This window comes from Setaria viridis, chromosome 7 (genome assembly GCF_005286985.2).
Source record: "Setaria viridis chromosome 7, Setaria_viridis_v4.0, whole genome shotgun sequence".
NCBI lineage: Eukaryota > Viridiplantae > Streptophyta > Magnoliopsida > Poales > Poaceae > Setaria > Setaria viridis.
In genome coordinates this window covers 23,779,550-23,798,761 of record NC_048269.2, presented here as the reverse complement: position 1 = coordinate 23,798,761, position 19,212 = coordinate 23,779,550, and the positions used below count along the sequence as shown (strand labels likewise).

The 19,212-nt window shown below is 43.9% G+C and overlaps 3 protein-coding genes across 6 annotated transcripts; 2 read left to right on the top strand and 1 right to left on the bottom strand.

The window, feature by feature from the left end:
- The first annotated feature begins 468 nt into the window (after nt 1-468).
- LOC117865143 (uncharacterized) lies at nt 469-2,238 on the top strand. Its single transcript, XM_034749265.2, has 3 exons — nt 469-1,182; nt 1,312-1,484; nt 1,899-2,238. Exons 1-3 carry the CDS (start codon nt 622-624, stop codon nt 2,050-2,052), a joined length of 888 nt encoding a protein of 295 aa, XP_034605156.1. The 5' UTR covers nt 469-621; the 3' UTR covers nt 2,053-2,238.
- A 616-nt stretch (nt 2,239-2,854) lies between these two features.
- LOC117865142 (nuclear transport factor 2) lies at nt 2,855-7,810 on the bottom strand. Of its 4 annotated transcripts, none has more exons than XM_034749262.2 (9): nt 7,491-7,810; nt 7,230-7,370; nt 6,224-6,530; nt 5,572-5,816; nt 5,347-5,488; nt 4,233-4,351; nt 4,089-4,154; nt 3,510-3,588; nt 2,855-3,271 (listed from the first exon to the last, which is right to left on the bottom strand). In XM_034749262.2, exons 1-9 carry the CDS (start codon nt 7,545-7,547, stop codon nt 3,141-3,143), a joined length of 1,287 nt encoding a protein of 428 aa, XP_034605153.1. In that variant the 5' UTR covers nt 7,548-7,810; the 3' UTR covers nt 2,855-3,140. The 4 variants fall into 4 exon arrangements, with proteins under 4 accessions (XP_034605153.1, XP_034605152.1, XP_034605155.1 ...); XM_034749261.2 differs by having other exon boundaries at nt 4,233-4,354; nt 7,491-7,805; XM_034749264.2 differs by having other exon boundaries at nt 2,855-3,256; nt 4,233-4,354; nt 7,491-7,802.
- A 437-nt stretch (nt 7,811-8,247) lies between these two features.
- On the top strand, nt 8,248-15,611 carry LOC117864403 (DEAD-box ATP-dependent RNA helicase 13). The gene is made up of 15 exons (XM_034748507.2): nt 8,248-8,536; nt 8,633-8,974; nt 9,128-9,318; nt 9,576-9,767; nt 9,990-10,166; nt 10,568-10,953; nt 11,070-11,250; nt 11,683-11,805; nt 11,920-12,036; nt 12,383-12,487; nt 12,616-12,756; nt 12,888-12,953; nt 13,036-13,194; nt 14,744-14,825; nt 15,227-15,611. The coding sequence occupies exons 1-15, from the start codon at nt 8,347-8,349 to the stop codon at nt 15,277-15,279; spliced, it is 2,505 nt and encodes an 834-aa protein (XP_034604398.1). The 5' UTR covers nt 8,248-8,346; the 3' UTR covers nt 15,280-15,611.
- The last annotated feature ends 3,601 nt before the right edge of the window (nt 15,612-19,212 follow it).

Here is a 19,212-nt window from a genome sequence, read left to right as displayed (position 1 = left end):
GCCGCCGGCGGCATTCACGAGACCCTACTGTTACCGGCAGCCGTTTGAGGGAGGAGCTCGGAACTCCGGCGTTGCGGGCCATGGCACCTTTTCTGGCTCGCGAGAAGGCGTGGCCGCCGCAGGGTCAGAGCCGCGCACGTGAGGTTCATTAAACTGGACGCCGACGTGCATCCAGCAGCCGCCCCGCGCGCCCACGAGGCTCTTGCGCTTTGCCGATAAGATCGCCCTTAGATTACAAGCCATTCGCGGTTGACAAATGGCTTAATCTTAGCACCTTCTTGTGGGAAAAAAACTCAAAAAAGCCGCGGCCGTTGCATGCATCACACGCATGAATGTTGCGTTCAAAGAGCTTGTGGTCAAAGCATCATGGCCCTCTTACGAGATCGAGCAGGGTCGTTGATCTCGAGACCCTTGCTTATGAAATCGACGACGAGTCACATGCGCCCACTCGAGAACGCGCTAGCGAGTCAAAGAAAAAACCTGCCGACCGATACAGCCAAGTGGCCGGTTCCATCTTGCGAGCTGTTGCTGTATAAATCCACGCACGAGAGGTCAGATCTCGAGGACGAAGCGGCATCTCCGCCTCCTCCCTCTCGTTCTGAGAAGGCTCGGAGTCGGAGGATGTTGCTACGGAGCTCATCCACGCCATTCCTGCACCCCTTCCTCTCCTCCTCCTCCACCTCCTTTCCCTCGTCCCCTTCCTCCCTGCAGCTCCGCCGAGCCTTCTCCGATAGCCACATCCCCTCCCTCCACCGCCTGTCGTCCACCACCCCAAGCGGCGCAAGCAAACCCACCTCCGGCGGCCTCCACACGGAGCTCCCGTTCTCCATCTACAACACCTTCGGCGAGCACGGCGGCGCCGCACCGCTGGCGTCCCAGGAGGAGCCTCGCCACGACGAACCGGAGCTGCTGCTGCAGCAGCGCACGTCGCAGCCGGACCACCCGGAGGTGCCGCTGTTCCTGGCCAGGGGCCTCGGGATCGACCGCATCGCCTCCGGCTTCTTCACCGCCGGCACCGACAAGACCAAGCAGGGTGCGGGAGCCAAAATGGAGGGCGTGGAGGAGCGGGTGGCGCCGCAGGACGAGGCGGTCGCCGCGCTGGACGCGCAGTACAAGCGGATGGTGGACGAGCAGCCCGGCAACGCGCTGTTCCTCCGAAACTACGCGCAGTTCCTGCACGAGGTAGATACAGCTTGCAGCTTCGTCCACACCACGTTGCAGGCTTGCAGCTGGGTTGTGGTCTCTCTTCTTTGTTTTTTCTTCAGAGCTCACGACATGATCGAACAAAAAACGCGTGGATGCGCTGCGCAGGTGAAGGGCGACCCGAGGAGGGCGGAGGAGTATTACTCGCGCGCCATGCTCGCCGACCCCAGCGACGGCGAGATCAAGTCGCAGTACGCGAAGCTGGTCTGGGAGGTGCACCGCGACCAGGAGAGGTCCCTCGGCTACTTCCAGAAGTCGGTGCAGGCCGCCCCACAGAACAGGTACCCGCCGTCCGGCCTAAGGGTTCCTATCCTTGCTAAAGTTGACGTTAATCAGAAGTATTAAGCATAAGTTAATGACAAAGATAATCGCATAAATAAGGGTTAATTCTCGATACGAATCTATTAAGATCTAATTAATTCATGATTAGCACTGTAGCATCACGTGTGCTAACATGGACTAATTAGGTTTAATGGATTTATCCCGTGAATTAGACCTCGTTTATGCAATTATTTTTATCATTATTCTATATTTAATACTTCTAATTAGCATCAAATATCTAATGTGATCCGGACTAAATTTTAGCCAAGGATCAAACACCCCTAAGTAATACTGCTACAGCATGTGCAATTTCATTTTCGAATTACTTGAGCTCGAGAGGGAGGAGTTAACGCCTCGTGCCTGGCCTCTTGCAGCCACGTCCTCGCCGCGTACGCCAGCTTTCTGTGGGAGCAGGACGACGACGACCTCGGGCAAGAGGAGCAAGGCGCGGGTGGAGCTGGAGCGCCGGATCAGCGCGCGGCGCATCAGGCCGGGCAAGTGAGGGAACTGGCTTCGGCGACCGTCTGATGCCGTCCGGGTCCGGGAGCAGCGCGTGGGTGCGCTAGCGATGACGTGTAATGTAAACCTGCAAAATGTTTGAAGTAATGGGCGAATGAATAAGGTAGAAGAGTCTGGAGCGTTGGAAGATAGCCATCATGTAGTCTGTAAACTCTATGATAGTCTGATGATGAAGAACAGGTTCCATGTTATGCATTGATTTCGAGCTATATCTTAGACAATAGAGGATGGCACCACGATGGCAGGTCAGAGACTCACAGGCCTCCTTCAATTCTGCAGATTAAAACCTGCACCCGCCTCTATTCGAAAGACAGTTAACAGGCACTCCACCTAAACGAAGTGAAAACAAGATACAGGCATAGCTAGCAAACATTTCTGACAGGAAGGAGCTACATTACATAGCGATGCGCGACTGCACAACACCCTTGACAAGAAATTATAGTGGTATAATAGACAAGAACACACCAGTCTGTCTTGCAAGCACGATTTACTCGTCCAGTACATAAGCCACATCAAGAAATGCCAACCCATGAGCAAACAAAAACCAAAGGGCGGAAGAGGGAAAAGGCAGTTTGCAGCTCATGCTAGCACCCAACAAAAAGAACCAGACATCGTTGAGTAAAGGAAAACGAACGACGGAAATCAAACAGATTTAGCACAGGGGTTCGGGGAACAAAGCAAGGAAACAGGTAAAGGAGAGAGGCAGAGACCATCTCTGCCGCACGCACAGTAGTATCGAAAATATCAACAGAAAAACGCGTCAAGAAAAAAGCTGACCAACTATTAACACACCGAAACAACCCAGGAGAAATACTGAAACTGTTCGCTGACATTCAAAACTTCTAATGGTGTTCCCAACGGACACGATCGGACTATAGCATGATCCACATTTTAACATGTCACGGTAGCTGAGGAGCAAAAACTACTATGACGCAACAAAATGGTAACAGAACCATCCCCAAAAAGCCTATGCTCAATGCCAGCAAAGCAGAAATGCTAGTCTCCACATCATTGTGACTTTCGGCAAAACTATGGCCAGAACACCAGTAGAGAACACCAATGGTACATGGCCATCCACTAGCAGAGCAGGTACAAAACTAGTAGTAGCTGTCATACTGGCGTCCACCCTTTTTCTGGTGCCCAGTTCCCTTCGATCGATTAGTATACTCCCCATCATACCGGCCACCAGCTTGGTCCCTTCCTCGCCCCCGCCCTGCAAAGCAAGAAACTACAATATAACAACCCTAATAAAACAGAAAATAAATGCAGAAACCAGAGACAACTACAAAGCTCCAATTCCTTTTTTTACAACTGAGGCAAATGGTTATCACATATCTTCTCCAGTTGACAATCAGCCTGCCTCCTAAAACTATCAATGCAGAATGTTCTATGAGAAAATATTGGCACAAAGACGGTTGACGAAAATCTGTTTAATCAAATGGAGACAATCCCAAGTAAATACTTACTTCTGCCACTTGGGAATCCACAGTTAGGCCTCCTCTCCTCCACATGTACTAAACGGCCATTCAACTCTATCGGAGATGCCTGATATTCAAAAGATTCATCAGCTAAATCAGCATTTTGGTAAAATGTGAGATGAAATAGATAACATCACTATTTCTTTTTCCATGAACATCTTACTACAGTTTGCCAGTCTAAACCTAAATTGAAATAAATGGAATGCCTGATTACGTAGTACATCTGTACATTAATAACAGATATCTGTAATCCAGTAGTAGATCAAAGAACTTCACCCAGTAAATTAAGCCAACAAATGGACTCATTATAGCTGTAAACATTCATTGAAAATTCTAATGACCTGAGGAGATGTATGTTTCTACTTTCAACTTTGGCAGAACACAGTAGGTATGCCTTCCATGATGCTTAGGGGAGTGAGTAAAAACTGTGATGATGTTTATGAAGTGATTCCACATTTATTTTATTCCTTTTCTAGGTGATTAGTTGAATAGGTTTTCTGACTGAGTTAGCTGTATTGATGATATAGTTGCATATTACATAAGCCTACAATACTAAGGGAAACTTACATTTAAAGCATTCTGAATACCAGATATGTCTTCAAACTCAACAAAGCCAAAGAAGACTCCAGCCTCCTGTGTATCAGTAATGGAATTAGGAGGCCAGTAATTTAGAAGAGCAAACGTAAAAGCACTTAATAAAAAGCAAGAAACCTTGCGGCTTCGAATAGCAACTCCATCAGGTTTAATTCTTCCGAAAGCCTGAAACACCTTCTCAAGATCAAAGACTGAAGTAGATGGTGAAAGATTCCCAACGTAACATGAAATAAACTCTTCTGAAAAAAAACAGTAACAGTTAAGGCTAAGATTAAAAATCACAACAAAATATAATAGGTCTATGTCCAAAAACAGTTTTTGATCATACTTTTACATATATATATAAATATATATATATATATTACAAATAAACAAAAGAAATGTACGCATCATAATGAAAGAAAATACAAATCATAATGGAGTAGACACCACGCAATTAAACATGCACTTCCTCAAATTAGGCATACCATTTAGTCATGTATGGTGTACATACAAAATAAAGAACCTTGGACCATTTAGTCATATGAAGCAAAAGGTCCTCGACAGATATAAGCAATTTAAGGTTGTAAGTATGAAGGAGCAAGGACACTTTTAATAAAGAAAAGCTATGTCACTGCATAACAATACTGCAAGAATGCTTCCAGAATGAAAAATACGTCCAACCCCAAGGGTGGTTAATCATCACCAAATTTAGCAAATCAGTCCATCCTACATACTAGTAGCATGCTTCAGTAGATGTGATGCAGGTGAACAATTCTTCAAACAAGTAACAAGATAAAACTAGATCAAATATCAAGATTCATGATGGTGCAGTAGCTCTCAGATATTGAGAAGAAAATAAAGCACGAAACAAAAGGAAAACATGAGTTTGTGTATCCTAATAAGAGCTCTCCACTTAAGGATTATTATTTGCTTAACTGATACAATGACCATTTAAATGGGGCTTAGTAGAGATCATTGATTTGGTTTTGAACTATCCTAAGAGGGTCTTTGATTTGGGTCCAAATTTCCAACATCCAAGCAGGCCTTGAAAAGGAATTTGAGTTCAAATCTATAACGGGAAAAGTTGAATAAACAATAAACAAGTTAAAAGGCCAGTTCAAGCGCTAAAGGACAATGTATTCTACCCAGTTCATTACCTATAAATTATAGTAATGACAAAACAGTTTAAACATAGGTTAATATAAAATTCATCAGAAGCAAGAGTGAAACAGTCACAAAAGAAAGAAACCTTCATCGTCAGGGGCGCTAACAGTCCGGTTGTTGTCCAAGTTAGATTTTTCATGCACTGGGACACTCTGCACCTGCTGAGCCAACTGTTGAGACTGTTGTGACTCTGCAGTCCCCACTGTGGCCTTCGCTTTTGTACGCAACTGATATCATTGCAATCGATCAAGAAAAGGGAAAAGTAGGAATACCGCTTATAAAATATAGCATGTGTGATGTGTTTGCTTACCACTGAAGCATATGTCTTGGGTGCTCCTTCCACAGGCTCTTCTTTGAGGGTAGGCGGGGAAGGAGGGTGGGGAGATGAATCTTGTTTAACATCTGTTGAACTGGGGAATGAGGGCATATGCTCTTCTGACTGAGTTTCATCGTAAACGACATTCACAGACTTATACTCCGAAGGATACTGCTGCTGCACATGATTTTCAGCAGGAGTGACAACCTCCTGCGGTTCTCCATCCAAATAATCAGATCCTGGTGAATTATGCAACAAAAGAATCTCAGAACAATGATAGGCATGCCTATGATTTGAGAGAAACTAAACTCAACCTATCCATGAAGGTATGCAATAACTATCTGGCACCAAAAAAAGGGAAAATAAGAACTGACATGATAAAGTTTACTGTCAAGAACAAGGTCATCAGTGAAGGCCTAGACTAAGTGGCATGAAGCATGAAAATTTTCTGGTGACCTTGTCAGTTGTGATGTAAATTCTATTGTCCTAGATAAAAACAAAATCTCTTGCAAAAGAGAAGCAGCTACAATATGTAATTATAAGCATGCAATGCACATGATGGTACAACGCAGTTGGAAAGTTCATGAAATAGTAAATACTAGCTGTTTATATGTATAATAACTTAAATACCATTGGGAAGAGATACCTGTTTCAGCCATTTTATAAGAAGCATCCACTTGGGGCATGTTGTCAGCACAATTGTAATCAGGAACATGGTATTGGTTGTCATACTCATCACAGATGAGCTTAAAGATGTCACTGAATATATAATACCCATCTTTCTTTGGAGCAAGAACAATATTCTGAACAAATCGCTTGCGAACAGGGTAGTCCTTCAATTGCACTAGGCCAGTGACCAGCAGCGTAATTGCTCCACCCCATGACTCCAAGAAATTTGCTGTTTTAACCTCAACCTTGGTTACATTCATGGACATCATCATATCATTGATAACCTGCAAAAGTAGATGACAGTAAAAGTAAGATGGCTTAACCCAACAATAAAAACATGGCTTATCAGAGTTTACGTGACAAAACAACATTGTAGTCTGGTGAAAGAACAGAAAATTGTGATGGCTAGATCAGGATTTCAAGTCCTCACTCCTTTTTGAGTTAAATATATACAGTTTCTCCAACAAATAGCAATCGATTTGTTCTAATTTATTTGCATAACCAAGACACTATTAACAGAAAAATGCACAACTTTCATTAAGAGAACAAATTGCAAATTGGCAATCAATTTCTTTCATTTTATTTGCCTCTCAACACTATTAATTTTGCATCAAAACAAAACGGATAAACGACTAGATGATGCTTGTGTCTCAATAAACAGTACACAATATGGCTATGAATAGACACAAATATTTAGCGCAAAGAAAAATTAATTCGGAATCACAGAAACCTTAAAAACTAGAGTTGCCTCCCAGGACTAATCTCTTATGGGGGGAGAAAAAGGAAGCAGGGCAACAGCAGCATTCTTCTCAAAGTTCCACAATGGCTTCCTTCCCCTGACCCCACTACAGATGCAACAATCTCAACATGTATACCATCACGCCAGTCCCTAAAACAGGACCTTCCAACACATGATCGCGGCTAAAATTCTATCATGCAGAAAACATCAGCACTCGAACAATCATAAGTGACCGGGATTATACCTCCACCGTCTCTCCAAACGACCACTGCCCCGTCTCGCAGTCCAGCCTGACGACGCTGCTGTTGTCCGTGTAGAACTGGATCGCCAGGTGCGGCTGGTTCGCCAGGACGTTGTAGTAGCCCGTCAGGAAGTAGGAGCCCACCTGCCCCCGCAAAGGGCAAAAAAAAAAACACACCATCACGCGTCAGGCGTCGAAAACCCCACCCAAAACCCCAAACCCCACCATTCCCCCACCACTCGAGATCCGGCCGCGCCCACTCACCTGAAGGGCGTAGTAGTGGCCCGCGATTTCGGGCTCCGGCTGCTCCATGGGGTCCATGGCCGCCGACCCCCAAAAACCCTAGGGCGGAGAGAGCTCCGATCGGGACCCGGCCGCCGCGACTCCCGCGAGGGCGCGGGCGACGATGCTCCTGCAGGCGACGGAGCAGGGGAGGGAGGGCCGGCGGCGGCTAGCGCTCGCGGCGGCTCGTCGACGGGGAGGGAGGGGGATGGGGGCGGTGGGATGGATGGATTGGAGTGCGGAGACAGCTGTGGTGTGTTGGGGATCGAGTGGAGAAGGAGGGCGAGGTTTTAAAATGGCTGCTCCCTTTTACTGCCTTCTGTTTCTGCTTTTCGCTCCCGTCTCGCTTTTGGGATTCGAAGTCCCCCTTCCCTCCGAGCTGTCGCGAGGAGGCCGAAACGTGACGACGGGGAGCAGCGCATGACGAGTGGGGTCCGTATCATTGGGGACCACACGTCGGTGGCGTGAGTGGGCTGGTTGTTGGCTGTTGCCGCGTCGCCGCGGGAATGCGGCGCAGTCGGGGGTCGCGGCGGGTGGCCGCGGGGCGCGCACTTTTTTTTTGGTCGATTCGCGGGGAGCGCGGCGGGGCCGCGACGTGCTACGTTCCGTGGCCGTTGGATCATCATGGATGCGGACTCAGGCAGGCCGGCCCAACCGAGTGGTCAGCCATTGCGTCTCTGACGCACCATGGCCCAACCAGTGATAGGCCATGAAAGGCCCAAAGGGCGTAAAGGGTACCAGCCTAAACCCTCGCCGTTTCTTCTCCAGTTCGCCGCCTCTCCTGTTCTCCCCCATCTGCCGCCACCGCCGCCGCCTCCTTGCGCCACCGCCGCTTCAGATGGCCGAGCCGCCGGAGCAGGCGTCATCGGAACCCACCACTCCGCCGCAGGAAGACAACCAAAGCACCAAGACAAATAACAAGAAGAATCGCGGCACGAAGAAATCGAAGCGAGCCGGCGCCTCCTCGCTGTGCTCCAGCACCATGGTTGAGGACCCGTTCTTCGTCCTCGCCGGCGGCAAGGAAGGAGGTAACGAATGATAGAGCTAAGCTTCTCGGAGCTCTCGTTTTCGCTAGGTTTCTCTGTTTGGTAACTGACGTGGCTAATTGGGGGGCTTGGGCGCAGGGTTCCTGGAGTTGGAGGAGATCGACGAGGCGGACTTCGGGATTGTTGGGGGATACGTGGAGGAAGTGGGAGCAGATGAGGGGAAGGCTGGCAAGGATCGGGGGAAGAAGAAGAAGAAGAAGAGGAAGCGGAAGCGTGGGGGTGATGACCAGGTCTTGAGTGGCGATGGCGATTCTTTTTTGAAACAATGCGATGGCGATTCAGTAGTTGAGAATGAGCAGGAGGGGGAGAAAGAGAAGAAGAATGCGAAGGGAAAGAGGGACAGGAAGAAGAGGAAGGTGAAGGATAGTGAGAAGAGTGGGGAGAGCGGCAAGGACATAGCTGATGACGACAATGCAGAAGGTGATTCTACTTCCAGATTGTTGTTTTGAGGCATTGACACTTGTGAATGTCGCTGTGGTATTTCCTTGGTTTTCATATGTAGTATCTATTGTTACAAAATTGACCTGATCAGCTGTGCGAGTTTTAATTGATAATGTTTTTTTCCCCTTGCAGACGTGCAAGATAAAAATGAGAACATGGAACAAGATAAGGATGATGATCTTATTTTGGGTGAGGATGATGTTTTTGCATGGCACGAACTTAGGCTTCACCCTCTGCTTGTCAAGGCAATGCGCAGGCTTGGATTCAAAGAACCAACCCCTATACAAAAGTCGTCCTTTCCTGCTGCAGCTCACCAAGGCAAGGTTAGTCAAATTGTTCATCGCCAAACATTGGCAAACATTCTTTTTTTGAATGAATGTAATAAAAAATAATTTTCAGCATTGTCCAATAATGAGTTCATTGCAGCTATTATTGATAATCTATTTGCTAACTCAAAATTTGAACATTTTTTGTATGTTTTTGGCTTTAATATGTCATGTAGGAGATGTATTCTGTTAACTGCCTGTGCAAATTTTGTCCTGTCAGTTTAATAATCATAAGCTTAACTACTTTGCAACAGGATGTTATTGGTGCAGCCGAGACAGGTTCTGGAAAGACGCTTGCCTTTGGCCTCCCTATTTTGCAACGTCTCCTTGAGGAGCGAGAAAAGGCCTCAAGATTACACCAGGAAGACGAAAAAATGGAGGAAAGTGCTGGGGAAAGCCCTCTTCGTGCTCTTATTTTGACACCCACCAGGGAGCTTGCTCAACAGGTAAAGGGATGACTAGAATAGTTCAATTGGGCTTGGTAATTCGCACGCCCTTAATTTCTTGAGTTTAATTGAATCCGGCTCTTTAGCAGGTCACGGAATTGAAAACTTTTGTTATTATTGGTCCTAGATGATCTTCTGAGAAAAGCTGTCACCTAATTATCCTGTTAAGATAAGATACCAAGTAGCATGTGTCCTGCATATCTCACAATTCTCTATATACAGGTATGCGATCATCTAAAAGAAGCAGCCAAGTTCTTAGGAATTGGTGTCATTCCTATTGTTGGTGGTATATCCATGGAAAAGCAAGAACGGCTTTTGAAAAACAAGCCTGAAATTGTTGTTGGAACTCCCGGAAGATTGTGGGAGCTCATGTCGATGAACAATCAACACCTAGTTGAGGTTAGTACATCTAAATGTATAAATTAACTTCTCAGTATGCATGCTAGCAACTCGAACATGACATGCAATGGTGCTTCATCCCTTCTCATCTGCGCTTTATGATGTGCATTTCTTCAATCCTTCATTGTGCAAACAAAGGTTACAGTAACTGATTCAGATTTTTATTATCTTTTTGCACAAACAACAAACTAACAGCAACATGTCATTTTCAGTATGGAACCAACTGCCTTGCTGCTTATATCAAGTATTTAACCTTGCAGTAAAATCTCATACTTCAAAAGAGAATAAAGCGAACCAATCTTCTATATAAATTTCCGTTTAAGCTTGTACTGATTGTGATTGTCATTTTCTGGTTATCTACGTTGACATGTTTTTGTCACATTGCTTTTCTTATGACCCAGCTGCATTCATTGTCATTCTTCGTGTTGGATGAGGCTGATAGAATGATCGAACGAGGCCATTTCCACGAATTACAATCTATCATTGAGATGCTCCCGCTGACTAATGGTTCTGATGAACAAGCTGCAAGAACAATGCCAAACTGTGAGACTGTGCCGATCTTGCAAATAAAGAAGAGGCAAACCTTTGTTTTCTCAGCCACACTTGCACTTTCATCTAATTTCCGGAAGAAGCTGAAGCGTGGCTTATCTACTTCAAAGGCGTCGACTGATGATGTAAGCTCTATTGAAGCACTGTCGAAGAAGGCTGGAATGAAACCAAATGCAGAAATAGTTGATCTGACAAAGGCTTCAATCTTGCCTGAGAAACTTGAAGAATCTTTTATTGAGTATGGCTTCTGTCTACAATTTCCATTATATATTGGCACTTTTTTCTTTTTACTTTCCATGCAAAAACTATACTTGACAGTTTTACAAGCTGACATATTTTGTTTGTGATTTACAGGTGCAGTGAAGAGGATAAGGATGCCTATCTGTATTATATACTGAGTGTTCATGGGCAAGGTCGAGCAATAATTTTTTGTACATCAATCGCTGCATTACGCCACATTTCCTCCATATTGCGCATTCTTGGTATTAATGCCTTGACAAACCATGCTCAAATGCAACAAAGGGCTCGCATGAAGGTGATTTATGCATGCAGTTATCCAATCTTTTCATATTTGATATTTGCTATGCAGTAGAAATTGTCATCTAGCTTCCACAGAATCTGAATGTCCCAAGATTAGTCCAGTTGCTTATTTGCATACTTCATCGACCAAAGGTTCCAAACTTCATGTTTATTAGAGTACTCTTTTGGATATGCATTTCTTCTATCCTTTGTTGTGCAAACAAAGGTTAGAGTACTCTCATGAAAATATGAATTGGGAGTGACGCATTCCGTAGTTTTTGGATCGCACTATTTTGTAGATGTACTGATTTTTGTCTAACCTGAACTGTATGTTGACTGTTTTATGCATCTTGTTCCTGACGCACACTTGACTACTTGCCATGACATTTTCTTCTGCTTTGCTTTTCATGAAAGAGAAAGCATTGATTAATTTGTTGTTTTCAATTAGGCCGTGGATCGTTTCCGTGGAAGTGAGAATTCCATTTTGGTCGCAACTGATGGATTTGCAAGGGGTATGGATTTTGATGATGTGCGAACAGTTATCCATTACCAGTTGCCACATTCAACTGATGTAGGTGGCTTGTTTATTTCTAGAACCTGCACTTCTCTGTGATATACGTGTTATGAGGGCCCAAGAAAACTAATTAGAGTTTTTGAAATTCCCTTTTTTTTTCTTCCCCCCTAGGTTTATATCCACAGAAGTGGAAGGACAGCACGCAAATCATTGGCTGGCTGCAGCATTGCATTAATCTCTTCTGCTGACAAGTCGAAGTTTTACTCTCTTTGTAAGTCATTGTCAAAGGTAAGGCATTCATACTGCTTCTTTCAATCGCAATAGCTTTTCTTCCCTCACTACGCATCATGTTGGTTTTTTTTTTGTGTTGTCATCAAGCAGCAATAAAGCACTGCTTGGCCCTAATTTAGTCTCCATTGTAAAGGCTGCCTGCCTACATGGTGTTCAATGATTATCATGACTTTTTTTGTGTGGATGCTGTTTCCATTGTTTTGGTTTCATACCAGTACATCTATTTTACTCCTAGTCGCATATCACATTACACTTTTTCTAGCATGTCTCATCCATATCAGTGCATCTATTTTGTTTTCACTGATAACTCAGCGATTTCATAACCATTGATTGAACATCACAGGAGAACCTCCAGCAATTTCCTATAGATCATGCTTACATGCCTGCAGTAATGAATAGGCTCTCGCTTGCTCGGCAGATTGACAAGATTACACGCAAAAATTCACAGGCAGGGCCTCCTTTTTCCGAGCTTTCATTATTTTATTTAATCATTTCTAATATATGAATTTATCGCTCATGTCAGATTAATTTTGGGCTGTACTTGTTTATGCTCTAACTTTCCTCTGTCCATTTTAGGAAAATGCTAACAAATCCTGGCTTCAGAGGAATGCTGAATCCATGGGATTGATATTGGAGACCAGTGACAGTGAAGAAGAACGTGTAAAGGGCCACAAGCAACGAAAGGCAACTTCTGCACATCTCCAAAAGCTTCAACAGGTCGAGTACTTCAGCGAATTTTAATAGGGTTATAAATTTTAGTGAAAGCACTCTATTTATAAATGTTCATGGTTTTATAATGCTCCTGTCTATCTTGCCCGTGTTTCAACACATTTTGCTTTGATTTGCAGGAATTGAGTGATCTTTTGCAACGCCCGTTGCAGCCTAAGACTTTTTCACGACGCTATTTGGCTGGGGTTAGTTCTCTGACAGAAAGCACAAATTTATGTAAAAGATAATGGTACATTAAACTGACAATGTTCTCCTTCACTTGCTCAGGCTGGAATTTCACCATTACTTCAGAAGCAACTAGAAGAGTTGGCCAAGAGAAAAGTAAGCAACAATAGAAGCAAGACTGAGAATAAAGGGTCTCGATTTGTTGTTATTGGGCAGGATCGTGTCGAACCCTTACAAGCACTTCAGAATTCTGGGCAAGAGGTAAGCTCAAATGAGATTTCTCCAGTGATGCATAGTTCCTTCTTTGTTGTGCATCATGCTTAAAAGCAAAGGAAAACAGATACATAAGTTGTCCTACGTATTCACATATGGATGCGAGAAAGGAAGATACTGTCTATTGGTTATTTATGTTAGTAGTGGTAAAAAAAATAATTTGAATGTTTGTGGATGTAGTTCTTTGAGTAGTTGCTCTTTTTGCACCTTTTAATGCTTCTATTCTCACATAAGTTGTCCTGCGTATTCACATATGGATGCGAGAAAGGAAGATACTATCTATTGGTTATTGAGTAAATTGCACCGACCATACAACAACTTGTTACGTGGGTGCAAATTGGTCCAACAACTTGTAAAATGCTCAATCTAGTACAATAACTTTACAGGTGGGTGCAGATTGGTCCAACAACTTGTAAAATGCTTACATTAGTGCAATATTGGTTACATGTGGGTGCAAATTGGTCCAACAACTTGCAATTTTGCTCAAATTAGTGCAATCGTGTCACGTGAGTGCAATATTGGTTATCGAGGGTCCCATTCTTTCATTTTGCATATTGGTTAATAATGTTAAACACGGTATGGTTTAAACTCTAAGTGTGCTTGTAATAATTATGAATTGATGCTTCTTTCTGAGGGGTTTGAAGACGGAACTTTTTCCATTATCTAAAAAAGAACCTACAGTGTTTAGAAATTAATGTCATGACCTTGTATTAATTAAATTTTTATGTCATAGTTTCATTTTGAATAGGAATATTTAGTTTACTATTCAATATTGATAAGTTCATCTTCACTATTTTTACATGTTTGATTATATGCACTTTTGTTCAGCTAAAACCCTCCAACATATTATACATACTAATAATACCTTTTTTCAATGCTCGTGTACTTGTTTATACAAAGTATAAACAAGCTAAAATAACAGAAACAAACATGCTTCTCTACAGTTGTTGAATACATGAGCAGAAGAAACCTAAGGTCCTAGTGTCTCTCTTATGGAATTTAGTCTTTCGGTAATACCAATGGCATAATTGTAAAATTTGATTCAATTTTAATTGATGGACAAATAAGGTATGTACACAGTTGAGAAGCAACAGAGTGGTCACAAGTGACTTTTATTGATAAAAAAGAAGAATTATTGATTGGATGAAAATTCACATGTGTCGATCTACTTTGCTTAATACGTTATCATTGTAGAGTTTCGTTTGCCAAATTATTGCACTAAATTGAGCATTTTACATGTTGTTGGGACAATTTGCACCAACATATTAAGTTATTGCACTAAATTGAGCATTTTACAAGTTGTTGGACTAATTTGCACCCACCTGACAAGTTATTATAATAGATCGAGCATTTTACAAGTTGTTGGATTAATCTGCACCTACCTGACAGGTTATTATATGGTTGGTGCAATTTACTCTTGGTTATTTATGTTAGTAGTGGCAAAAAAAATAATTTGAATGTTTGTGGATGTAGTTCTTTGAGTAGTTTCTCTTTTTGCACATTTTAGTGCTTCTATTCTTACATGTTACACTTTCAGGTCTGTGTCAACTTAGACAAACAAAGAGAAAAGCGAAGACTTGCTCAGAACTGGAAGCAAAAGAAGCATGAAGAAAAGAAACGTAAGCCTCTCTCATCCTGTCTTTTGCTTCATTTGCAGTCTGTCGTTGGCATTGGTTGTTTCTGATTTTAAAATTTATGAAAGGAAATGGATAGCTACCCTTGCAACCATTCTATTATAGCCAATAAACCAAACTGTTAAGACTTAACGAGGACGATATGCATGTCTTGGAAACATGGGGTATAGACTTTGAAAACATGGGGTCTAGATTTAGTGCCACGTTTATTTGTATTATTATGTTGGGTGACACATTTGTTTCTCATGCTAGTTTTGGATGGTAATAGAATAGTAGATAGGACATACCACCTTGTTCTGTGGAGAAGCTTCCCGTAATGACGTAATTGTAACAAGAAATCTGCCAGCCGTTGTATAAATAGCAACACTCATTTCTTTTTTTCCCAGGTTCGCGGGAGCAGAAGAGAAAGGAGAAAAGAAAAGCTAAAGCGATGGACTAAATAACAGGTGAAAGATGGGCCTGTTTGCGGGAAGGTTATCTTGCCCAACTGCTCCATTCGTGGAATTCCTTCAGAGCCTGCACGAATTCCTTTTAGGAATGCACTCACCAATGTTTTAGCCACATACATTTGGTGTGCGGTGTGCCAAGTTAGCACTAGGCCTTAAGCAAGATTGAGTAGGTGGGTTAATATGCTGTTTTGCGGCACAGGATAATGAAGTTAGCACGGGCACCGCGAGATGATCTCTGTAACATGTGGATGTTATATCACATTTCGTATTCAAAGCTGCTACAAATTTATACATCTTTCGCCATATCTTTTCCCTGGTGGTATTTGTGCATTTGTGCTAGTGCCTGGTGGATGCAAGTTTATCAAGGAAGACAGAAGTATAGTTTTACTGCCCTACTGTTTGTTAGCAAGTATAAGCTTCCGGTTCTAGATTCATCAGATATCTTCTGATAAATCAGAGGAACATGGTCTCATTGTGCCGTGCTTAACATTGCTGGATGCTGCCACCTACTGTTAAGCACGTGCTTAACATTGCTGGGATGGGGATGGCTCGACCTGCAGGGGTACGTGCTGCGGATGAAGAAGCCGGGCAAGTTGTTGGACGAGTTCATGGACCAGGACCAGGACCCACGTCCTCGACGTGCACAGCAGGCGGCAAGGCGATTGCTCACCCGTCACCGTGGAGAGGGCCACGTCGGAGCTCCACCGGACGCCCGTCGTCTTCGCCACACGGCCACCGAGAAGCTCTCGACCGCGCCATCGGCCGCGGCCGCTGGGTCACAACTCAAGCAGGAGGACCTACTACCTACCGCACTTCCCCTTCATCGAGACTATCGTGAAGCTAGGCCATGCGCATGACGCCGCTCCTATCGCCGCTCCTAGGACCCGGCGTTGTGGGACGGGTGGCCATGAAAAAAAAAAATCAGCGGAGCCCGGCCGGTCTCCAAGTATACCGACCAAAGCGCGAAAAATACGGAAAGGGCTCGGACAATTCATAATTAATCTCCACAACTTGATTTGCCGCTCGAGGGAATCCGAATCCGATCGAAGTGCACAGGAACCCCCGATTCCTAGTCGAACTCCGCGAGAGCACAACAAGCACTACCGCAGCCTATATATTGGAGTACGTGCGTACTCACGTCCATGTCCATCCCTCGCTCGGTTCTCACGCGCATCCGTCTTCATCTCCACCTCGACGAGTTCGGCAAGAAGCGTCGACCAGCCGTCAGCCGACGCAGCGCGCGAGAGAGAGATCAGGAAGGCAGATAGGAACGTGGTTGCTAATCTAGGCTCACCACGGCTGCATGTTACATAGGACCAACACCGGTCAAAGATTACAAGGAGAGTTTGTTTACATCAAGCCGCCGGATCGGAGGAGGTGACTGCGGAACAGAAGACACGGCCGTGATCGTCGCCAGGGAAGCCGACGAGGCCGTTCTGGAGGCCATGGGCTTCAACGCCTTCGCCCGCGACCTCGCTGAGGCCGTCCACGACATGGCGGCGGCGGACGCCGACGAGGCCGTCCTGGAGGCCCTGGGTTTCAACGCCCTCGCCCGCGAGCTCGGAGAGACCGTGCACGACATGGCAGCGCTGGACGCCGACGAAGCCGCGGTGGACGCACTGGGGAGCCTTCGCCCACCAGCTCGCGGCAGGCATCGTCATCGGGGACTTGGAGGAAGCGGACGCCGACGAGGAAGCAGCCGTTGATGAGGACTCGGGGCTCGACGACGACTACTTCGCCCGCGAACGCGCGGAAGCCATCATCGAGGACATCATCGAGGCGGCGGATGATGAGGATGAGGAAGAGGCTGCCTTGGATGCCATGGAATTCGACGCCTTTGCCCGCGACCTCGACATCCGCGCGAGGGATGAGAAGGTGATTTTCATGGACGACCTGTACTACTACGAGATCTCGCGCGCGATCGATCGGGCCCTGGAAGAACAGCGCGAGGAAGCAAGTGCAGCAGCAGCCGCGATGCCAAGGCATGTTGCTTGCTGTTGATCACGCTCCGGAAGAAGCTTTTCTTGGACGAGTTCGAGTTGGACTACATGGTGGGAGCGTCACATACTGTCGGAATATTGATTGATTCTGTTATTAGTACTAGGAATAATGTTTGTGTGATCTTCTCTGTAAATTGAAATTTAGTTTGACTGTCTACCTCATACCCGGGTGTTTCAGAAGCATCTGACACCCGGGCATTTGAAACAGACAAAACACCCGAAAAAAAAGACCCAGGAGGATTCGTGTGTTTTAAAGGTGCCTAGCACCCGAATTTTCCTAACCATCAGACTAAGATCCGATCATTCTAAGCAACAAACAACTGAAACACAATTTGCGGAAAAACAACATATTATAGCATAATGAAATAGAATCTGACTGATCTGATCAACATAGGACTATAAAAAATATCAGGATGAAAATACCAAATGATTTCATAGCATAAAGAAAACACTTAACAAACTTAGGTACTGACGAATGCATAAGTTCAACACTGAATTACATAGAAAACCAGAGCTGATCAGAAGTTCCACAGGGTCATATACTAGCAAGTATGGCACAAAATAGATTCATCATATAAGTATTTGCATTGCCACTTCACATCACTTGAAACAAAAGAAGAATCTGCTTAGTGGCTGCAGATCTGAAAGTATCTTCAGATGACAAGCCTCCTGAGTCCTGACAACAATCTGAGCAAGGTCATCTTGGTTTGCAGGTCGGAGGTTGACATTCACAACAGTTGCAAAAATGACCTAATCTTCTCCAATGTCGTAGACACGTCCAGGCACCTGTCTAACAGTAGCCAGCAAGGCAGCAACACATAGATAAAGTTGCAAACTTGCAGTCGTGATCAAGAGCATACCTGCACATAGAAGGAAAAAAGCAGAGTAGACGTCAGAAGCAAAAAAAATTAACAAGACTACATGGTCGTGTTATATATGAGACAAAACACATAGAAAAAGTTGATAAGCACTGAAAGAAGCAACTGATGATTCAAAAAGAAAAGGAGAAAGAAAAACATACATGCACATAGCCATGGTTGGAACAAGCTTCAAATGACAAATAACAGAGAGCTTGGGTCTGAATTGAAACTCTAAAGATACAAATGACAAATGTGCAAATATCAAATATTCAAAAAAAATTCATGGTCTGTCAAATAGCAGATAGTTTGGGTAATGAGTGAAACCCCTCAGATGCAAATAGCAAATAGGCATATGCAAATATAGTGGACTATTACATATATATTGTGTAGAAATTAAACTAGTTATGGTATTGTAATTATAGAGCAAATGCATAGAAAATGTCATAGGTCAATTGAATTTTAAATTATATCTTTGAAGAAAGCATTAGTTCCACTACTTTCCATCTAACGAAGAATACAACCTTGAGGGGAATATAACCTTGAGGAAAGCATCTAGTTCCACTACTTTCCTATGAAGCGGTAAATAATTCCTAGGAATTCTGCACAAGAATATTTTAATCTGTCACAAATGTTGCCTATAATATAAAAAACGATTAACACATCAAAAAGAATCTCTGCTTTATAGATCCATCATTACAGTAGAAAGAAAAGAAAGAAAAAGAAGTATGTCAAATAGATTCATTAGAAAAAGAATATAAATGGGCTGATACAAAAGCAATGAAGAAGAAGAACTGACCAGAGGTCTTCTCGCCTGCAACTAGAAAGGAAACCTTAATCTAAAGGCTTGAATAAGGAAAAAAGGAAGTATATATAACAAAGAAGAATTGACCAGAACTCCCACAGTTATTATATAAGATCAAAACTATGAAAAATGGCAGTGCTATTATCACACTAAATTAATGTGTCAGCTAATGACAGTAATCTCAAGCACAAATTACAATGAGTATCACGCTGTCGAATTAATAATTATCAACTGTAAATTAAGACTTGGAATTGAAGGTTT